At 41.5% G+C, this 17,489-nt stretch overlaps 1 protein-coding gene across 1 annotated transcript in view; it reads left to right on the plus strand.

Moving 5' to 3' along the window:
• Positions 1 to 17,489, plus strand: part of TTLL7 (tubulin tyrosine ligase like 7) — a 1,017,987-nt gene that overhangs the window by 500,717 nt on the left and 499,781 nt on the right. Inside the window, exons 10-11 of the mRNA XM_078659263.1 lie at positions 3,722 to 3,886; positions 14,724 to 14,882. Of these exons, the coding sequence (XP_078515389.1) occupies positions 3,722 to 3,886; positions 14,724 to 14,882 (324 nt within the window). The remainder of the gene's footprint in view (positions 1 to 3,721; positions 3,887 to 14,723; positions 14,883 to 17,489) is intronic.

A 17,489-nucleotide genomic window follows, 5' to 3' on the forward strand; every position in this document is an offset into this window, starting at 1 on the left:
TGTTTTCACCTTACCACTACCAAGAACCACAAACATTGAAGGGCTAAAAGTGGAAAAAATAAAATGTAATAAATGCTCTACCATCACCCCAACTGGCAAACAACTTAGCATAATCGGTTTTCCTATGAAACTCAGGTTTTTTTTTTAAAGTTAGGAGTCCATGCTGTACTTTAAAAGGATGTCCCACTTCTGTGAGTGTGTAAGCATCATGGAACTAGGGGCCCGATGTAGGTCGGTCGGTAACGGCCGAAAATCGGTATTTTCGGCCGTTACCGACCGGTATTTAGTAAATGGTATGTAGGGCCCAGAATTTTACAGAATCGGTAAATTTACCGATCGGTAAATTTACCGAATCTGTAAAATACCGATTCGGTATTTATACCTATTCGGTATTTTTGATATGTAGGTGGGACTCTTCTGAGTCCCACAAGCCTTACAGAATCGGTATTTTACCATGAAATCCAACTTCATGGTAAAAAACCGATTCCGGTGTGCATGCACATGTGTGCATGCACACCTGTGCCATATGACAGGCAGACCTGCCCTTAGGGCAGGTATGCCTGCCACATGGCCCCGAATCTTTTTTGGGGGTGCTAGAGGGTGTCAAAGTGACACCCCCTGCACCCTTGTCAAAATCGGTATTTACCGATTCAGTAAATACCGACCGGTAATGCCCCATTCATTCCTATGGGCTTCAAAGCCCATAGGAATGAATGGGGCATTACCGGTCGGTATTTACCGAATCGGTAAATACAGATATTTACCGATTCGGTAAAAGGAACATCTGGATGTTCCTACATATCCACCCCTTAGATTTACCGATTTTTAATTACCGAATCGGTAGGATTCGGTAATTAAAAATCGGTAAATCTATTTTACCTACATCTGGGCCTAAGACCGGTACCAAAAACCTTTAGTGCCGAAAAAAGTGCTGAAAACTACACATATGTGTCTCTTTTGTTCTTGCGAAAGTCCTATTTTCATAAACATCCCAGAATTTGTTTTTATATGATCATGAGATTTTGCAGTCATTTTTCCCAGTACAGAACCACACAGAATGGAAGTCCACCTTGTGATATTTGCGCGAACCGCAGTCTTCCATGAATCCTGAAACACTTGAAAGGTAGTGAGTGAATGTGTGATAAGTGCATCCGTAAAATATATGTGGGGGTTTAAGTAAGAGGGCATGCAAGTGACACTGTGGTTGAGTGTGAGTGAGAGAGATATCCCGTGGGTGCAGGGTAAGAAGCAACCAGATGGTGGGAGGGGAATGCTACACATTTGATGTCATTGGTGATATCATCGGTGAGGTCTTGAGTGATGCTTTCAATTCTGTCACTTTTGATGGCATGTGTATGTTGTTATGAGCAGTGCATTGCAGGAGTATAAGTAGCTAACTGACATATTTTGAGAAGCCTTAGGCTTCACATTGCACCTTTGGCACCCCACAAATTATAGCTTTTGTTGCAGAATAATTTATATAACTTTGTATTGAGACATGAAACCTCAAGCTGATCCCCTGAAGCACCAGAGAAATGTGGGGAAACCACTATTGATGTTTATCAACTTATCTAACAACATTCCTCAAGAAGTCATGACTAGACAGTAATTGCACATAAAGGAAAATAGAACAACGTTTTTTACAACTTCTTCAATTGACGTGTTGTTATTGTAAAGCATCTTGCAATGTGGGCAAGCATGTTACCAGTTCTTTTTCCATCCCTAAAAGCCGGCCAGTCACTCGCCGGAGAATGTCATAGGGCCTTTCCCCTGGCAAGTCTGTCCATTCACTTTTATCTGTACATGTTCACAAATGGTCTTTTAGATATGGGCATAAATTGCTGAAATTTGTATCTATTTAATAGTACCAATAGTTGTCTCTTTCTATCAGTGAATGTATGCTTTATACTACAAACATCCAACTTTGGATAAGTAAGACAGGCCTTTTAGTCCACTGGACATTTCCCTGTTGGGCTGGAGCCCTTGGTAGACACCTTTCAGGGCAGGTAACTGCTCCGGTGCCTCTGAGACTTTCCCAGCTCCCCGAGAATAGTTGCAGCAGGCATGGCAGGCTTCAATAGAGAGCGAAACAGATGGAGGGAGAGAGAAAGTAGAGAGAAAGCGATCAGAGAGGAAGGAGAGAGGTGAGAGAAGAGGAGCGAGAGAATGGGTGGAAAGAGAGAAGTTACGTGAGGGGATGAAGGGAGCGGGTTGGTTTGAACATTTTTGCCAGGGATGCTTTGGTTCCACAATCCATCCCTTAATGAGAGAGTGGTTAATTTGTTGCAGTTGTATATATAGCAAGAGCTCAACTCGAAGGTATTGGAGCGCTTTACATGAGCACCAGTTACATTAAACAAGGACACATTCGCTTTTGGTAGGCACAGGGGGGCAGTTCTACAAGGAAGTGCAGCAGCGTGGCACCACAAGCCCTTTGACTGCACCACGCTGCGGCACTTCTGAAGCACAGGGATGCAACATATTTACAAGAATATGTCGCATCTCTGTGCTTCCCCCTGCGGTGCCGCACAAAATGCAGCCATGCGCTGGCACCCTTGCACTATGGTGCAAGGATGCCTGCGTTGTGGGGAGTTTGTTTTTGTGCAGGAAGCACCTTCCTGCACAAAAACAATCACTCAGGCATTTTCCTCTTTTAATGCATGCTGTAGAATGCAGCACGCATTGAAAGAGGAAAAAACGAGGAGAAATGAAAACATTTCTCCTCGTTGCGTCTCGCTACGCCACTTGTAGGGTGGCGTAGCATTCAGACGCATCTCCAGATTTACAATTTCTCGTAAATCTGGAGATGTGTCTTGTTCCATTGGTGTTGCTGGGAACACCCACAGCAACACCCATGGAACGCCCGTTCAACGCAAAGTGCTGCGTATGAAGGGGCCGTATTTACAAGGAGAGGAAAAGTCACGCAGGGTGGCTTTTCTTGTCCTTGTAAATAAGGAGGGGCCCCCTGCGCCACCAGTACGTCACAAAAAGTGACATACTGGTGACGGAGGGTGCTTGTAAATTTTCCCCAGGGAGATGACGTGATTTGCCCAGAATCACAGTATGTTGAGTCAAAGGATAGTCTCGAATCTGGTACCCCACTTCCTAAGTCGGCTGCTCAGGCCGCTGGTTCTCATCCTCTCCCCAGTGTTGGAAGCAACTATGTCTATGGTAGAGCGATGCGATGCAATGCTAGATTCTTACACCCAGGTCTATGCAATCTGCGAGAAATATGTCACAGCAGCGGAAGAAGACGTCAGTCTCTGCTGTTTTTTAGCCCTGCTCGGCAGGCATAAGGCAAAACCAGGGACGGTTGATTCATTGGTCGTGAACAGTACAGATGGAGACGGGGACCCGGTGGAATCATTTTCCCCGCCATATCAGACACCATTGCCTGTGGCAGTCAGATATAATGGTGTCAGGAGATATGTTAATGGCCGCGCGCACATTGCTCTTCCGTGTAGTTATTACTTACATGAACACTGACAGCTCGTACGCATGTAGCAGCTGCGAGGAGCGTATCCAGATTGCAGATTCTCAAATTATACAGCGGTGACAGGCTAATACGTGGCTCATCTCACTAAACATGAAATAAAGCGTTGCATTAAAGATGAGAAGAGTGAGTGACGGCCGCTCGGGGTGATAGTGGCTGCTTGTTTCTGCCGGTTGCCTGTGGTGAGCACACAGTTCATGAGATGGTTTCTGTCTTTCCATGTTGCAGAGCCAGCTGTACATGCATCTGACAAACTACTCCGTGAATAAACACAACGAGAACTTCGAGCGGGATGAAACCGAAGACAAGGGCAGCAAGCGCTCCATCCGGTGGTTCACCGAGTTTCTGCAGACAAACGACCACGATGTCGTCAAATTCTGGAACGATATTTCAGTAAGAAGTCAATTTATTGTTTTGTCAGTTTGCACGCTGTCCAGAAATGCTGATGCATCATTCATGACCGGAAAATATGTCAAAATCAAAATGATGTTCAGTGTACAAAAGCGCAATATCTTTTTTTCTGTTCCAAAATATGTTAATAACGTTTTACGAAATACAGCACTGAAAATATACACACATAACATATATCAAAAACATAAAGATGCTAAACACAATGAGTGATGTCAGTAATACAGATGTATAAGCAGTGCTTTAAATGGGACGGTATTGTCCGGTACAAGGTACCGGCACTTTCCTACTTTGAGAGCGAGAGTACCGGCACTTCTGAAGAGAAATGCTATACTTTTAATTGGAGAGTACCAGCACTTCTCAGAAACAAGCAGATAGTCTGGAACAGAGTATCTGCACTTCTATTTTTCCATTTGAAGCACTGTGTATAAGTGGGGACCTGACCCAACAAATGCCATAAGGCCAATAACGAGAGACAGCATATAAATGTCATTCTATTATAATAATCTAAACATATATTCCCAAATTGTATTTAGTAATGTAAGATAGTACATGGGCCTAATGGCAACATTAGGCAGATCATGAACACATAAGAGAAGGCATATCAGATGAAACCATAAACAGAGTATCGTGAGGCCATGAGGATGAGATCTACAAAACAATAGAAAGGAAGAGAGCAAGTAGGTGAGAGAATGTATCCACAAGGAATGACGAAAAATATAAAGGCTTCAACTCTGAGCCTTTTCCAATTAATGAAGGAGCTTGAAATATTTTGAAAGACTCATTCTGATCCCAAAATCTCCTTTGGGTTTGAATATATTAAACCTCCAGGATAGTGTCCAGAAAAAATATCCATAAAACGTATCAAGGTTTTTCAGTTTAAAAAAAAATCTTTTTAGTGGTGTATCCGGAAACGGATATGCGCATCACTCAACAGATATTTCCTCCTCCTATGGTAGCTAGTGCTTAGTTTGTCAAAATTAGGTTGCTGAATGCCAGTGTACAGCGGCGGGTCCTCCGCTAAGGCGGAGGAACGATGTCCCACTGCTTTTCGGCAGTGCAAAGAAGGAAAAATAAAAGGATAATAACACAATATTGTTATAATTTTTTTTCCATTCTGAAGGAAGTTTTGGGATGAGGTGGAACTTGGCTGTCATCACAGCCATCAGGGAAAGGGAAAATGTGTGCACTTAAGTGGGCATGACGGTTTGGCCGGTCATCTTGGGCCGGCCAAACACTCATGCACACTTATCATGTTCTCCACCGGGCTGTAATGCACATCCTGGGTGGAGGACATTCACAGGCTCCCACTGCCTGTCTGAGCTCCAAACCATGGCGCTCACACCAATTACAACGCTGATAGCAGCATGGTATTCCCACACATGTGCTTAAATTTGCCAAAAGGGCATTTGCCTTACTTTACCTAGGATAATCTTATTTTGCATCCAGTGAGCTTCATATACTATATCAGAAGCAGAAGCAAACACGTTTTCACATCGGAGCACTGCATGGTTTTTGGGAGAGCACACGTTTTTGGTCCTCTTTTACATTACAATGCATATGCGCTGGAAGTAGAGGTGGGAGGGTCCTTCAGCACCATCTGCAATCAAGTATAGCTACTTGACCACTGTGCACTGTTGCCACCTACAACTGTAGTGTACTTGTGGGCTCTATTAACACCACGATAAACACTTTTAAACTTTTGAGTTCATTGTATATTACGCAATTTAATCAAACACATAATTCATAGAAAAAATACATAGAAAAAATTCAACTCATCATAACATTAATCAGTTATTGTACAAACAACAACAATTGAGTATATTGTAATCTTAATAATCAGATCCAATTTCCTTTTGTGCCCAATGCATTTCGGGCTCTCAGCCCTTCTTCAGGGGAAAACAATCTGAAAAATAACAAAAACATGATCTACTGTCATACATTCTAATACACAAGGAAATATTTACAAATGCTGTTCTGTTATTAACCAGACACATATCCAAACGATGATGCTTTTAAAACCTTGATCTGAATTATCATATGGTATTACATAAAAGAAGACCAGGGGGGAAAAAGATTCAAAGGTTCCCGTCACCAGTGCGCTCAATTCAAAGGTTTCCGTCACCTGAGCACTCAATGGTACTCTGAAACCTTCACGTGGCCAAGATAAAATCAAACAGAGGAAATCTGTGTATCAAACCCAGTAAAGAATGAACCTGCCTCACCAAACTGAAAAGTGCCTAACCAATCTATCACTTACTCATCTAGTCACATTGGAGCCAAATCTGTAAAACAATATGAAAAAGTTCAAATGTGTGCACCAGTGTGCTAAATGTACTAAAAAGGGCTCAGCCTCTATTCGCATAACTGACTTCTCAGTGAGCTGGTCTTGTCTATCGTTCCTGTTAATGCTCAATGATTGTACACTGCACGTCTTCGGACACTAAAAAGTATGTTCAGGATACTACAGATTAAAGTTTAAGAGTAGAAGCTCTCCCCTCTTTCCAATTAGCGTACTGCAGCACCCCAGAAAATAACCATGCTGCAGTTGAGAAGGTGAATGAGCAATAAAGATGCCTTTATATTTTCTTTTGTGTTTATCCTGTTACGACTGCTATGCGTTCGAAACCTGCGGTTACATGTCATGCTATGTTTTCTGTGAAATGGCTGCTTGTTCCTTTAGCATGGAGAATGATGTTTTTCCTTTCGTTTTCTGACAGAAAAGTGAGAGTTTTTTTTAAAGTGAGGTATGTGCCAATCTTGCTGGAGTACAAGGCATAGATGGACAACCTTATTTTTTTTTTTTACACAAACGTATAATATTTAAAGGATAGTCTGTTGGGTGTAATTTTTTTTACACAATACAATTCAAAAACATGTATATGTATTGTACAACTATTTCAAAATACCACAGCACGAATGAAACCCTGTTTTAGTAATTCTGAAATGTGATGGAATTAAAGATTTTTCATAGGATCAAAACAAACTGGAATGTGCAATGATAATTAGTCACGAAAACTTGATTTCCACACTATGTTGATGTGCGCTGTGTACTTTTATTAGTAAAACTGCATGCATCTGTGAAAATCTAGTAGCCATTTCAATGGAAAATGCGCTCTCTGTAAATGGCAGTGTGCTACCATACCATGCTATATTAATACATTTGTGACAGTGTGTTTCAAAGTGCACCGCCAGCTACATACCACACCCTTACTACTCTCTTGCTGAATGGGCTTGGCTTAGTTACTACACTTGTTCTTCGTGAAATCCTTGGATTTTTCACAATCCCTGCGACTTTGCGGTTGTAACACTTATGGCAGCACCCCCACTCTGAATATTGTTCCAGCACCACTATTACCAGGTGTTAACACCACATTAGAAAATATACAGACTCATGTCCTTAGCTGGTAATGTCACTTGGATGGCTCTGTGAGGTAATCACTTCCCCCTAACAAAATGTGGTATTTTGGAGGTCATGAGTTTGATTCCTGGGGAGGCAGACTCACACTTTGTGGTGGGTAAATTGGGTACCATTGGTTGGGTAAACTCTACAGTGCTTACATTTTATCATTAAAATAGCAAACAAAGTGTTTCTTGTATCATTCATTTAGTTTGCTATATAACTTAATTTTTGTTAATGACATACTATATTTTTTACTAGTTAGGTAGATAACCAAAACACCACTGTCTAGAACTTGCAGCAGAATATAAATGGGAGAAGGAAAATGCATACCTAGCTTTCACTAAACGGCCATAATACCCTAATCCATCTGTTCACAAACAAATGCATGCCAAAAGTTGCTTTTAAGTGCCTTTGACTCACTGTTAGGCACTGAGATCGGACTCAAGGCTTAACTCTACCCTTGATACTGACAGAAGCAATGTTATCCAGTACACTCAAGTGTTGTAGAAATTAAGGTTCAAATATAGATGATGTATAAAGATAGTAAACACTCATTAAATATATTAACAATGTATTCCAAATGGTTAGGTGAAAAAAGTTGTGAAATAATAATAAAAACTCAGCAACCGTTTGTAAATAAAACCGACAACTACTATTTTACAGTGAAGTAAATGTTGGCCCAGGAAGGACAATAAGAAGATGTTGAAAGCTCAAAGCAATTTTTTAGAAAGTTATGTAGCAGTACCTGTATTGATTTGCAGACCAAGGTGAACATGATCAGGCTGCCATGAGAGCTAACATAAGTGGAAAGTTTAACTTCAGAAGAAGCAGTGGCGTAACAAAGGCCCCCAAACCCCTGTGGTGTGGGTGGCTGGGGGGCAAGTTGCAGGGGCCCCTCTCAACACAGAACTCCAGCCTCAGAGCTTCTGATTGAATCCGGTTGGGGGCCCCTCCATGTACCTTGCAGAGGTGCCCGCTCAAGTTTTGTTACGCCACTGAGATTAAGTCATTGATTGGAGCACAGGACCACTGATGGAGTCTGATTTGAGGGTTCTACATTCAAGTATCAGCTTTAATGGTAGCCTTTGTGAACCAGGTGTTAGATGAAGAAAACACTCTAAATGGGAAAATGTCACTGGAGGTCAAGGCAGAATGTGTGACCTCTGTGTCCTTGCAGTGAATTACCCGACTGAATGATCTCATGCCTTATTAGATTTATGAGCTCCAAGGGTACAGTGCTGATCCGTTTTATTTTATACAGAGATTTTGGCTGCTGTAAGTAGCTGAAATCTCGGGGTGAAAGCCCAGGGATAAATGCAGAATTAATAGAGGAATTAGACCTGAAATTACTAGTTCACCTGGTAGGTCCTCATTTCTACGGAGACCATCAAGGTACCACTTGTAATCGCCTGGTAAATCCCCTTGCAGTTCCTAATACCCCAGAATAATTAATTTCAGGTGGGGTGAAGAGATAGTGCAGGAAATAGAGACAGTCAGAAGAAGTTTGACCATTATCCCCATACCTAAATTCTGGCGTTCTGAAATTTTATCCCCAGCATGAGAACTACCCAGGTGGACATGGAATGAGTTGGTCCTTTAACAACTATTTCCTCCTATTTCAGGGCCAAATCTTCTGTTTTTCACCATTTACTGAAAGCTGGTGGTCAAAGTCAGTAGGGCTGATGTGGGTTGGGTGGAGATCATCTGAGGTAAGAGAATGTTCTGGCCTTTCTGAGGGAGCATTTTCGGCTTCCCTTTTGATGCTGGAAGGGAGGAGAAAAGATAGGCTATAGCATCTCCCTCCTCTTCTTCATAAGTAGTTTTACTGGGTGCTGTTCTGCACCCTGTACATTTGGCTTCTGTGTCCCCACACCCAGCGTTGCCCTGAACGGCAACACTGGGCCACACTGAATTGGCAACAGTAATATCACCTATGGGGATACCACTCTGGTCAACTTATAATTAGGTCCTATGTACAAAGATTTGCAACAACAATAAAATGTCCGTACAAGCCATTCATGACAACCTGGTCACTTTTGACCAAAAATATTTGATTGAAGCACAGATAGGCCTATTCACAAAGACATGTTTAAATACGTAAAATAATACTTCTGTAATAGTCTTCTACGTACTCTTACATACCTTTGTGAATTGACCCCAAAACATCTAAAATAGGTATCAAATTGAACAGTTTGAGGGAGATTTATGTACAGTTAAAACAAATAGAAAGACTGTGCCTTCCATACACTTTTCCTATTAGGGAGCTTGATGTTGCTGGGCCAATACAGAAAGATATGTAAGAGGTCTTGAATGAGTACTCCTGTACTACTTCCTTTCCTCATAAATGCTTTTGTGAATCGAGCCCAGAGCCACTGCCCACGCATACCTGGGTATCTGAGTAAGCCATCCACTGCAATTTACAAACAAGGAATGTGAGCATTGACATTCATTTACACAATTGAGAGCGAGAGAAAGTCAAGTCAGCTGCAAACTCCTGTTTATAATGCTATCACATACAAGCAACTGCTGCCTTGAAAGTTCTCCCGAGGAACTCTGGGCTTTTTTTTTTAACTCTGTCAGGATGTAGTAATCTCCCATTGCCTTTCCTGGAGGATGGGGGTATCCATAGATATTGTAGTAGACGCCTCACTCACTTATCGTGACATACTTCATCATTGGCATCTAACCACACCCGGGTAAGATGATACTACCTGGGCGGACTCAACCATAGATGGAATAGGAGTTCTTAGATAAAGCAATGCTGGATAAGCAGGAATCCAGAAGATTGATTGTTAAAAATTCCTCAAGGTATACCCAAATGCTATACTTTATTTGTAGGGTACCTGGGGTATTGATAAAATAGGAATTTGTGGGTTTTACTGAATATAATCAATCAGTTATACCCCTGTTACTGTGCTAAAATGTTTTGGCCCTCGCTAAGAGCCCACATGGGTCTGTGGCCTTTGTCAGGGCTTTATACTTTTATTTAGTCCCTGCTTCTTTATTGTGCATGCCTCAACTCTGAGCAGGGTCATGAAGGTAGTCCCGCGGTGCTGGAATCTTTGATGAATATTTGACTATTAGACAGAACCTCCTGCCTGATCCGCATGCCCCTTGAATAAAAAGACCAGTGGAAAATCTACTGAGGAAAAATCTAAGACAGGTGAGAGTATTAGGCCTCACGTTTGTGCATGGTGTGCATGCTCAATAAAGAAGCAGGGACGAAATAAAAGTATAAAGCCTTGACGAAGGCCCCAGACCCACGTGGGCTCTTAGTGAGGGCCAAAACATGTTGGCAAAAAAAAAAACCACTTATCTTGCCGCTGGGTCTCGCGTCTTAGACTCCAGGTACAGGAAGAACAGCTAGGCTCCCCTGATCAATCACAACGCTGCAATGCAGTGTTGTGATTGGTCTGTGCATCATGGTTTGACCCTCAGCCAGGTAATGGGGACCTGGGCATGTTCTCTATGCAGGCTGTAATGCAGCTTGTGTGGAGAACAGGGAAAGTGTGCATGACTGTTTGGCCGTCCCCCGAGCGTGTGCCAAATAGTCATGTGCACTTGGGAGTGGGCAAACCACTCTCCTCTGCCCTGCTCAGAGAGCAGAGCAGCCCCGTCCGCAAAGCAGCACAGAAACATAAAATGATAATAGCTCACAGTAATTATCATTTTATGTTTTCTTTATTTGCACTGCATAAAAGCAGTGGGGGACACTCCTCCACCATAGAGGAGAAGCCACCTCTGCTACTGGAAAGAGGATAACCTAGATGCTCCATCAACTGCTCCATGAACATAGCATGGTTTTCCCTAGAGAATACTCACTTCACATACCAAGGAACCAGTGGAACATATATAACTTGTGTAACCACTTTTAGCCCTGCGGCAAATTCAGTAACCACATTTATTTAAACAAAATCTCCATTGTTTTTGTTCAAGCATGCAAGAAATGTCAACGATGAATGCTGCTCATGCGAGCATCAGGGCACCTACCTTATAATCTTCAATTATCCAAAGCTGGAACATCCCACTCTTAGGGGCACAACAATGTGGCAGCTGTACTCTCTATGACCTTGCCAGAAACACCAAGGTTTTCAAACATGAGCACATTTCATATACATTACAGGATTTTTCTGACTGTAATTCTACTTTTGTCATCGGTTCCTATTTGTGCCCATGCTAACTAATTTACAGTGGGCAGACTGCAAAAAATGAATACACAAATGTTACAACACAAACGGATTATCAAATGTTGCGTTACTAATGCCCCTTTAGTAGCTGATTTCATGACAGGACTACAAAGGGAGAAAGGCTTTAAGAGAAAGGTAATTGAAGTGATTGCAAAAGCTCCAGGGGTGCTGATTTAGCACCAGTTATAAACAAGTCTTAGTGTAAATGTATACATAATGTGATTCTTTTGTAAATGACATTAACACTATGGACAAATAGAATGAAATAATAAAAAATCTGACTTTCCATCCTGCATATAGATTGTGAACTGCAATGGACAGTTTCCCTCAATGTGGTCATCTGTTTTAGCTAAATGTCTTTTGAAAAAATACATAACACCCCCCCCTCCCCCCGCTCCTCCCTCCTTCTCCAATGTGATTTGCTTTACATGGACATATGCATTTGGAATAAGCTATTTTTGAACATTGGAGCCTAACTTTATTTTGAATTTCATACATTTTTAAACAGACAGTGAACAACAATGAGCATTATTTTTACATCAAATTATGATATAGTTATTATTTTCTTTTGGGTGAAAATATATATAATATTCCTCTGTATTCTTGGGAAGTACATTTAAAGTTCATGTGTAGAAGAAATCATTCTTCTCTTACATTTTTACCTTGCTTCTAATTTCCAACTCTATGTTCTGCAACCCACTATATCCTAAAATACTTTTTTCTATGATTTGTTAATTCTAGTTTCTGTCCACAAGAAAATGTTTTTGCTTATTTGTTAATTCTAAATGGTATTCTTATAAAATGATGATCTCACCTGTTACCGTGCACACAGTAGGTTTTAGTCTGCTTTTCTGCTCTTTAAACGGACGTGCTACCATCTTGATATACGTTTCTGTGGCGTAATGTATCCCTTTGGTGTTCCCGCCCAAACACTCATAGGCGAAGGAGACTGACAGTCTAGGGTAGCAGTTCGCTCCTCCTTCACTTCATTTCAACTTTGGTACCAAATGTCTCTGTTCTCAGTTGATTTCTTCCTTGTCAGGAAGGACACTGTATACTTGCCGCGCTTTTCGGTGTAACATTCCTTAAGTTGTTTTGAGCTCGTGAAGTGATTTTGTCCGATGGAGCATCTCTGCAGTTAAGTTGCTTTTGATGAGGCAGAGTGCTTTATTTCAGTACACTCCATTTGGAATTCATACAATTTGATACGAGTATGGCAATTCCCACTAATTATCAGTAGCTTGCCTGATTATTCGTCAGACCAATTTTGCTTTGTTTGTACAATTTGGTCTGAAATGAACCCATGATTTGTGGTAGCTTTTGCTGTGAAAAAAATCAGTTTATTTATCTCACTCTGCAGCCCATTCACGTTTGGCACACTGATTCTGAACCCTTATTTGTGGTCCAGTATTTTTTATAGTATATTAAATTCGTGGTCACCTGACTCATATAAACATATTTACTATATATTTGCTTATGAGGTCCTCCCTCTAAGTCTTCTTTTTCTACACTATGGTATCCTCTAGTTTATTCTTTGAGCATTGTTTTTTTGTAATAAGTAATACCAACCTTCTTGTCTTTCTTTAACTCTTTCAGCCTCTGGTGCTCATGCTTGACATTTTATTGTCCTGATGACGACCCTAAAGTTACAGAGGGGTAAAAATTAGCCCTTGGAGGTGAACTCTGCTCCGTTCGCAGAGTTTGCAATTTTCTGTGCTCTGTGGAGCTCATGAAGTGCATAAATCTCTGCTCCGCGTAGTGCAGCAGAGTTTTTTCCCGCTCCCGTTCGTGAACAGTAAGTTCGCGAGCGCGATCTGCCGCTCGGGTAGAATTTCTACCCGAGTGGCAGGAAGACCAGCGCAAATGGCAGTTTGCACTGCACTCCGCCACTTGCGTAACTCCGCAGAGTTTTTTAGTCACTTTGCGGAGTTCCGCGTTGCAAAACTCCGCCAACTACACCCAGGCCTGGTCAAAATACAGTCACCTAGTACAACCACTGTGACTTTCAAAAATGTGGATGTCACTAGGAAGATGATGCTGATTCATTCACACCCTAGTTTTCTTGAATTGGTATAACCCCTTCGCTGTGGGGTTTATTCCCCTGCTGTGCTGGGGGGGGGGGAGGGGGGCGCGCACAGTTCCCCCATGCTCATGATGAGCTCAGCTCGTCATGAGCTACGGCACTCCTGTGCTCATGACGAGCTCAGCTCGTCACAGGTGTATTGCCTCCCGTGGAACGCTCAGCACAGCGGGGGAATTCTCCCCGCACCTGAGCGTTCCACAGGCCATGAAGAGCTGAGCTCGTCATGAGCACTGGAGCGCCGTGGCTCATGACGAGCTCAGCTCGTCATGAGCGTCCAAGGTATTAATGCATGTATGTCCACACGTTGCACTGAGTATTTTTTCACATCTTTATAGAGTCTATACATTGGTTTAATTATACATTTTTCACAATTTCTAATGACATGGCGATCATTATTTCTTATTCATTGATCTGAAATTTGTCTATTATTGATCGTGATTTAATCTCACATAATGATATGAATATGTTAAACTAGATAACCTCTTCGGGACAATGTTATTATTCTCATCTGTGTCCTGTGTGAAACCACAAGCCAGTCCTCGTGTTTGATCCTACAGCAGCCGGCTAAGATTAATTTATTCGTAAACCCAAAGCGAGAGGATGTAGCCTTATGGCTAGAGCGGTCGACCTCGAAGCTGGGGAACCAGGTTCAATTCTCGGCAACGATGCTCAACATCCGGTGATTCTGGGCAAATCACTTAATCTCCCCGTGCCTAACAAAAATGAATGTGTCCATCTGTAACAAAACTGGTACTCATGTAAAGCGCTCTGATACCTGATATCTTTGAGTCTAGTTCACACTATATAAAATTCTTTAAAAAAAAATAAAATACATCAAAGAATTAAAGAATGCAAATGTGGTTGGCTAAAAAGAAAGGACTGACCAAACCCTTGACAGACAGACAGATGATAAGTGGCTACATGGCTAGGGTTATAATGCAAGACCTTGCAGCCCTTGCGATGCAGGAAGATCCCCAAAGCCCCAGGGGGCCTCAAAGGCTTCATTGGGGCCTCGTCAGAACAAGGTCAATGAATATCTGTGAGATACAAGTGTTATGCCGCTATACATAGCATCTATTATTCCCTAAAGTCTGTAGGTGTCTTCCAGCCTCTCCATCATGTTATTTTCTGTCTGTGCTTTCTCCTTAGGAATTAGTTGTGAAGACTTTGATAGTAGCGGAACCACATGTCCTTCATGCATACCGTATGTGCAGACCTGGGCAACCAACAGGAAGTGAGAGTGTCTGTTTCGAAGTCTTAGGATTTGACATTCTGTTGGATAGAAAACTAAAGCCATGGCTACTTGAGGTAAGTCAAATTTTTTAAAATGTTGAGTATGGTAGATTTCGTGTGTGAGAATTTGTTATTTACTTCTGTTGAGAATGTGTTCTCATAAAATAATAAAAGCCACGCTTAATGTTCAGACAATTAACTTAATTTCAAGTGCCCATCAACCAGCTGACTTGTAACTGTTTTCCAACAACTGCCTCTTTAATGGAAATATTACAAATCATTACAACAAAACGAAATTTCAGGCTACATTGACATACTCATAATCCCAAAACAACAAATAACAAAAGAGCATTCAATTTAGTGAGAGGAGAAAAGGCAAAAATGTCACAGTTCTATAGTTTGATCTCTAAAAAATTCAGTAAAATTTTTTTTTCAGTAGTGAAGAACTGTTGTTGGAAGTAGGACGAAGGTATACTGCTAAACTTAGGTTTTAGTAGAGCTATAATTCAATGCTACTTACAAACGCAGGGCGTAGTAGTATGAAATATCTTGACAAGTGTTACTAGAACAATAATATGTGAACATACAATGATAAATCTTAAGGTCAGTTGCCATTTACACTCAAACCCTCAGTCACTGATGAAGGACTCACCCATACTAATGTGGGATAAGTGCTGTTTCAATGAGCTAGCATACCACTGCGACAGAACTACAAAAGAAAAGACACCGACAATTCTGTTTCACCCTCCATGCCATATTCAGGAAGCCTTGATCATTAAAGAATAATAATGATACAATTAGTACAAATGGGAACAACTGTTTGGGCCCATCTTCAATTAACACAAAATGATTACAGTAATAGTCTTACAAGAATTATACGACACATCCCCAGTGGTGCATGAATGCAAACTATAGTTGCAACTTTTTAAGTTATGTTACTAATAAGATATTTCTATAATCCAAAGCACTGTGACTGTCTGTAATGGTGTTGATGTAAAATCTTCCAAAGTATACAAAATGTGATAGATGTGATAGAGATCGCAGGTCACCCGGCCAATAATTTTTCACCATACACGTACCAGGCCCATATTCTTCCAATTCATCATATACATTAATCGGGTGACCTAACGATTCGTCTACCAGCAACCCTGGTTCCTTCCTATTTATTTCTATTGTACCTGACTTACCAATCCACCGTTACAGGTACCTAAGATCCACAATGGATCAGGGATCTAGCTGTAAAAGAAAGGCAGGCAAAATACAAAACCCAACTTATTTCTATTTCGCATTAAATGATCACAGACAACTGGGAAGTTTTAAAAGTTTATCTAGGAATCAGATTCGGAAATAATCAAGTTTACAGTTAGAAGGCAATCAATAATCAAGATAACGAAAAGAACATAGCCATAGAGGAACAGTGTCAGGGCAACCATTTATAAGTCTATAAGAAAGTTATAACAATGCAGTCTACTAAATGGATTTTAGAAACTTGAACCACGAACTAGACTTTACTGATGGGAAAAATGCTGCAAGGTAAGGATTGGAAATCCTATACATCTATAGGGGGGGGGGGAAATTGGAACATGCTTTAGTTCTAGCATCTTTACGTAAAATCAGAATTTAGGAGAATTTATATACCACAGTTATGTTTCATAAACAGAATGGAGAGAATGTGTTCTAAAAGGTAGGGGAACATAGGAACATGCTAAGGAAAATATACTGTATGACTTTATAATAGGTTGCGGAAAGCATGGAGAATTAACATATGCAAAGAAATGTCTTTATTTAAGCAAAGACAGAAAAATAGAAGATGCAGTGGAGAGTTTTTCGCACTATATTTACCTAGAAAGGTGTGCAGACCAACCCCGGATCAGTCAAGGACAGGAAATACCCCAAGGAAGGACAGTCATCTATGGGACAACAGGTGCAGATTGGACACCCCAGGACAGGACAGGAAAACCAGATTAGGATCAAGACGGGACCACCAAGGCACGACCAGCACCCGCAGTTTGGAAGCAACGCCTGCACTCCACCCTCTCTGCAGCTATCAGTCAGAACCCCGATTGGGTTAGCGAACTCCCCAGCAAAGTGCTACGCCAGCACTTAAGGTTTAGTAAAACCTTAGAGTCTATGGTCAAATTCGGACAGAGTGCTCCGCGGCGCTCTGTATTCAGTCACCTATTGAGTGCGTTGGGTCAGTGACAGGTCAGCTATTCAGACAAGTCGGACAAATTCTCTAGCTAAACCTAGGCTAGTTATACTGTTTTCGGGTCAGTGTACCACCCCTCAATGTTGCAAAGTGTCAGAATCCCCAATTTCGATTGGTCCACAAGTAGGATAGGTTAACACACCAATCAGAACAAACTTCTACAAGCTCGTATTTGCATGTTATGGAACCGCCTAGCAGATTTTGGGTTCCCATGACCTATTCTACAGAATGCAATAGGAAATTATACAAATGTATCCAACACAGAACATTTTAGTTTCTCCGGCTGGGTGAAGGTGCATCTTCCCAGGCACGTCTTGGCTGCCACTTCTGGTTGGCAGTCATTCAATGCCACTGGCCGGGTTTCTGACATGCGTGGTACGGTACTCCAGTATGGACTCTTGTACATCCCATCAACCCTCCATACCGCGGTACATGAAAAGTAAGCGAAAACAAATTAAAACATAGAAATAAAT

The sequence above is a fragment of the Lissotriton helveticus genome, chromosome 1_1 (assembly GCF_964261635.1).
Source record: "Lissotriton helveticus chromosome 1_1, aLisHel1.1, whole genome shotgun sequence".
Lineage (NCBI taxonomy): Eukaryota > Metazoa > Chordata > Amphibia > Caudata > Salamandridae > Lissotriton > Lissotriton helveticus.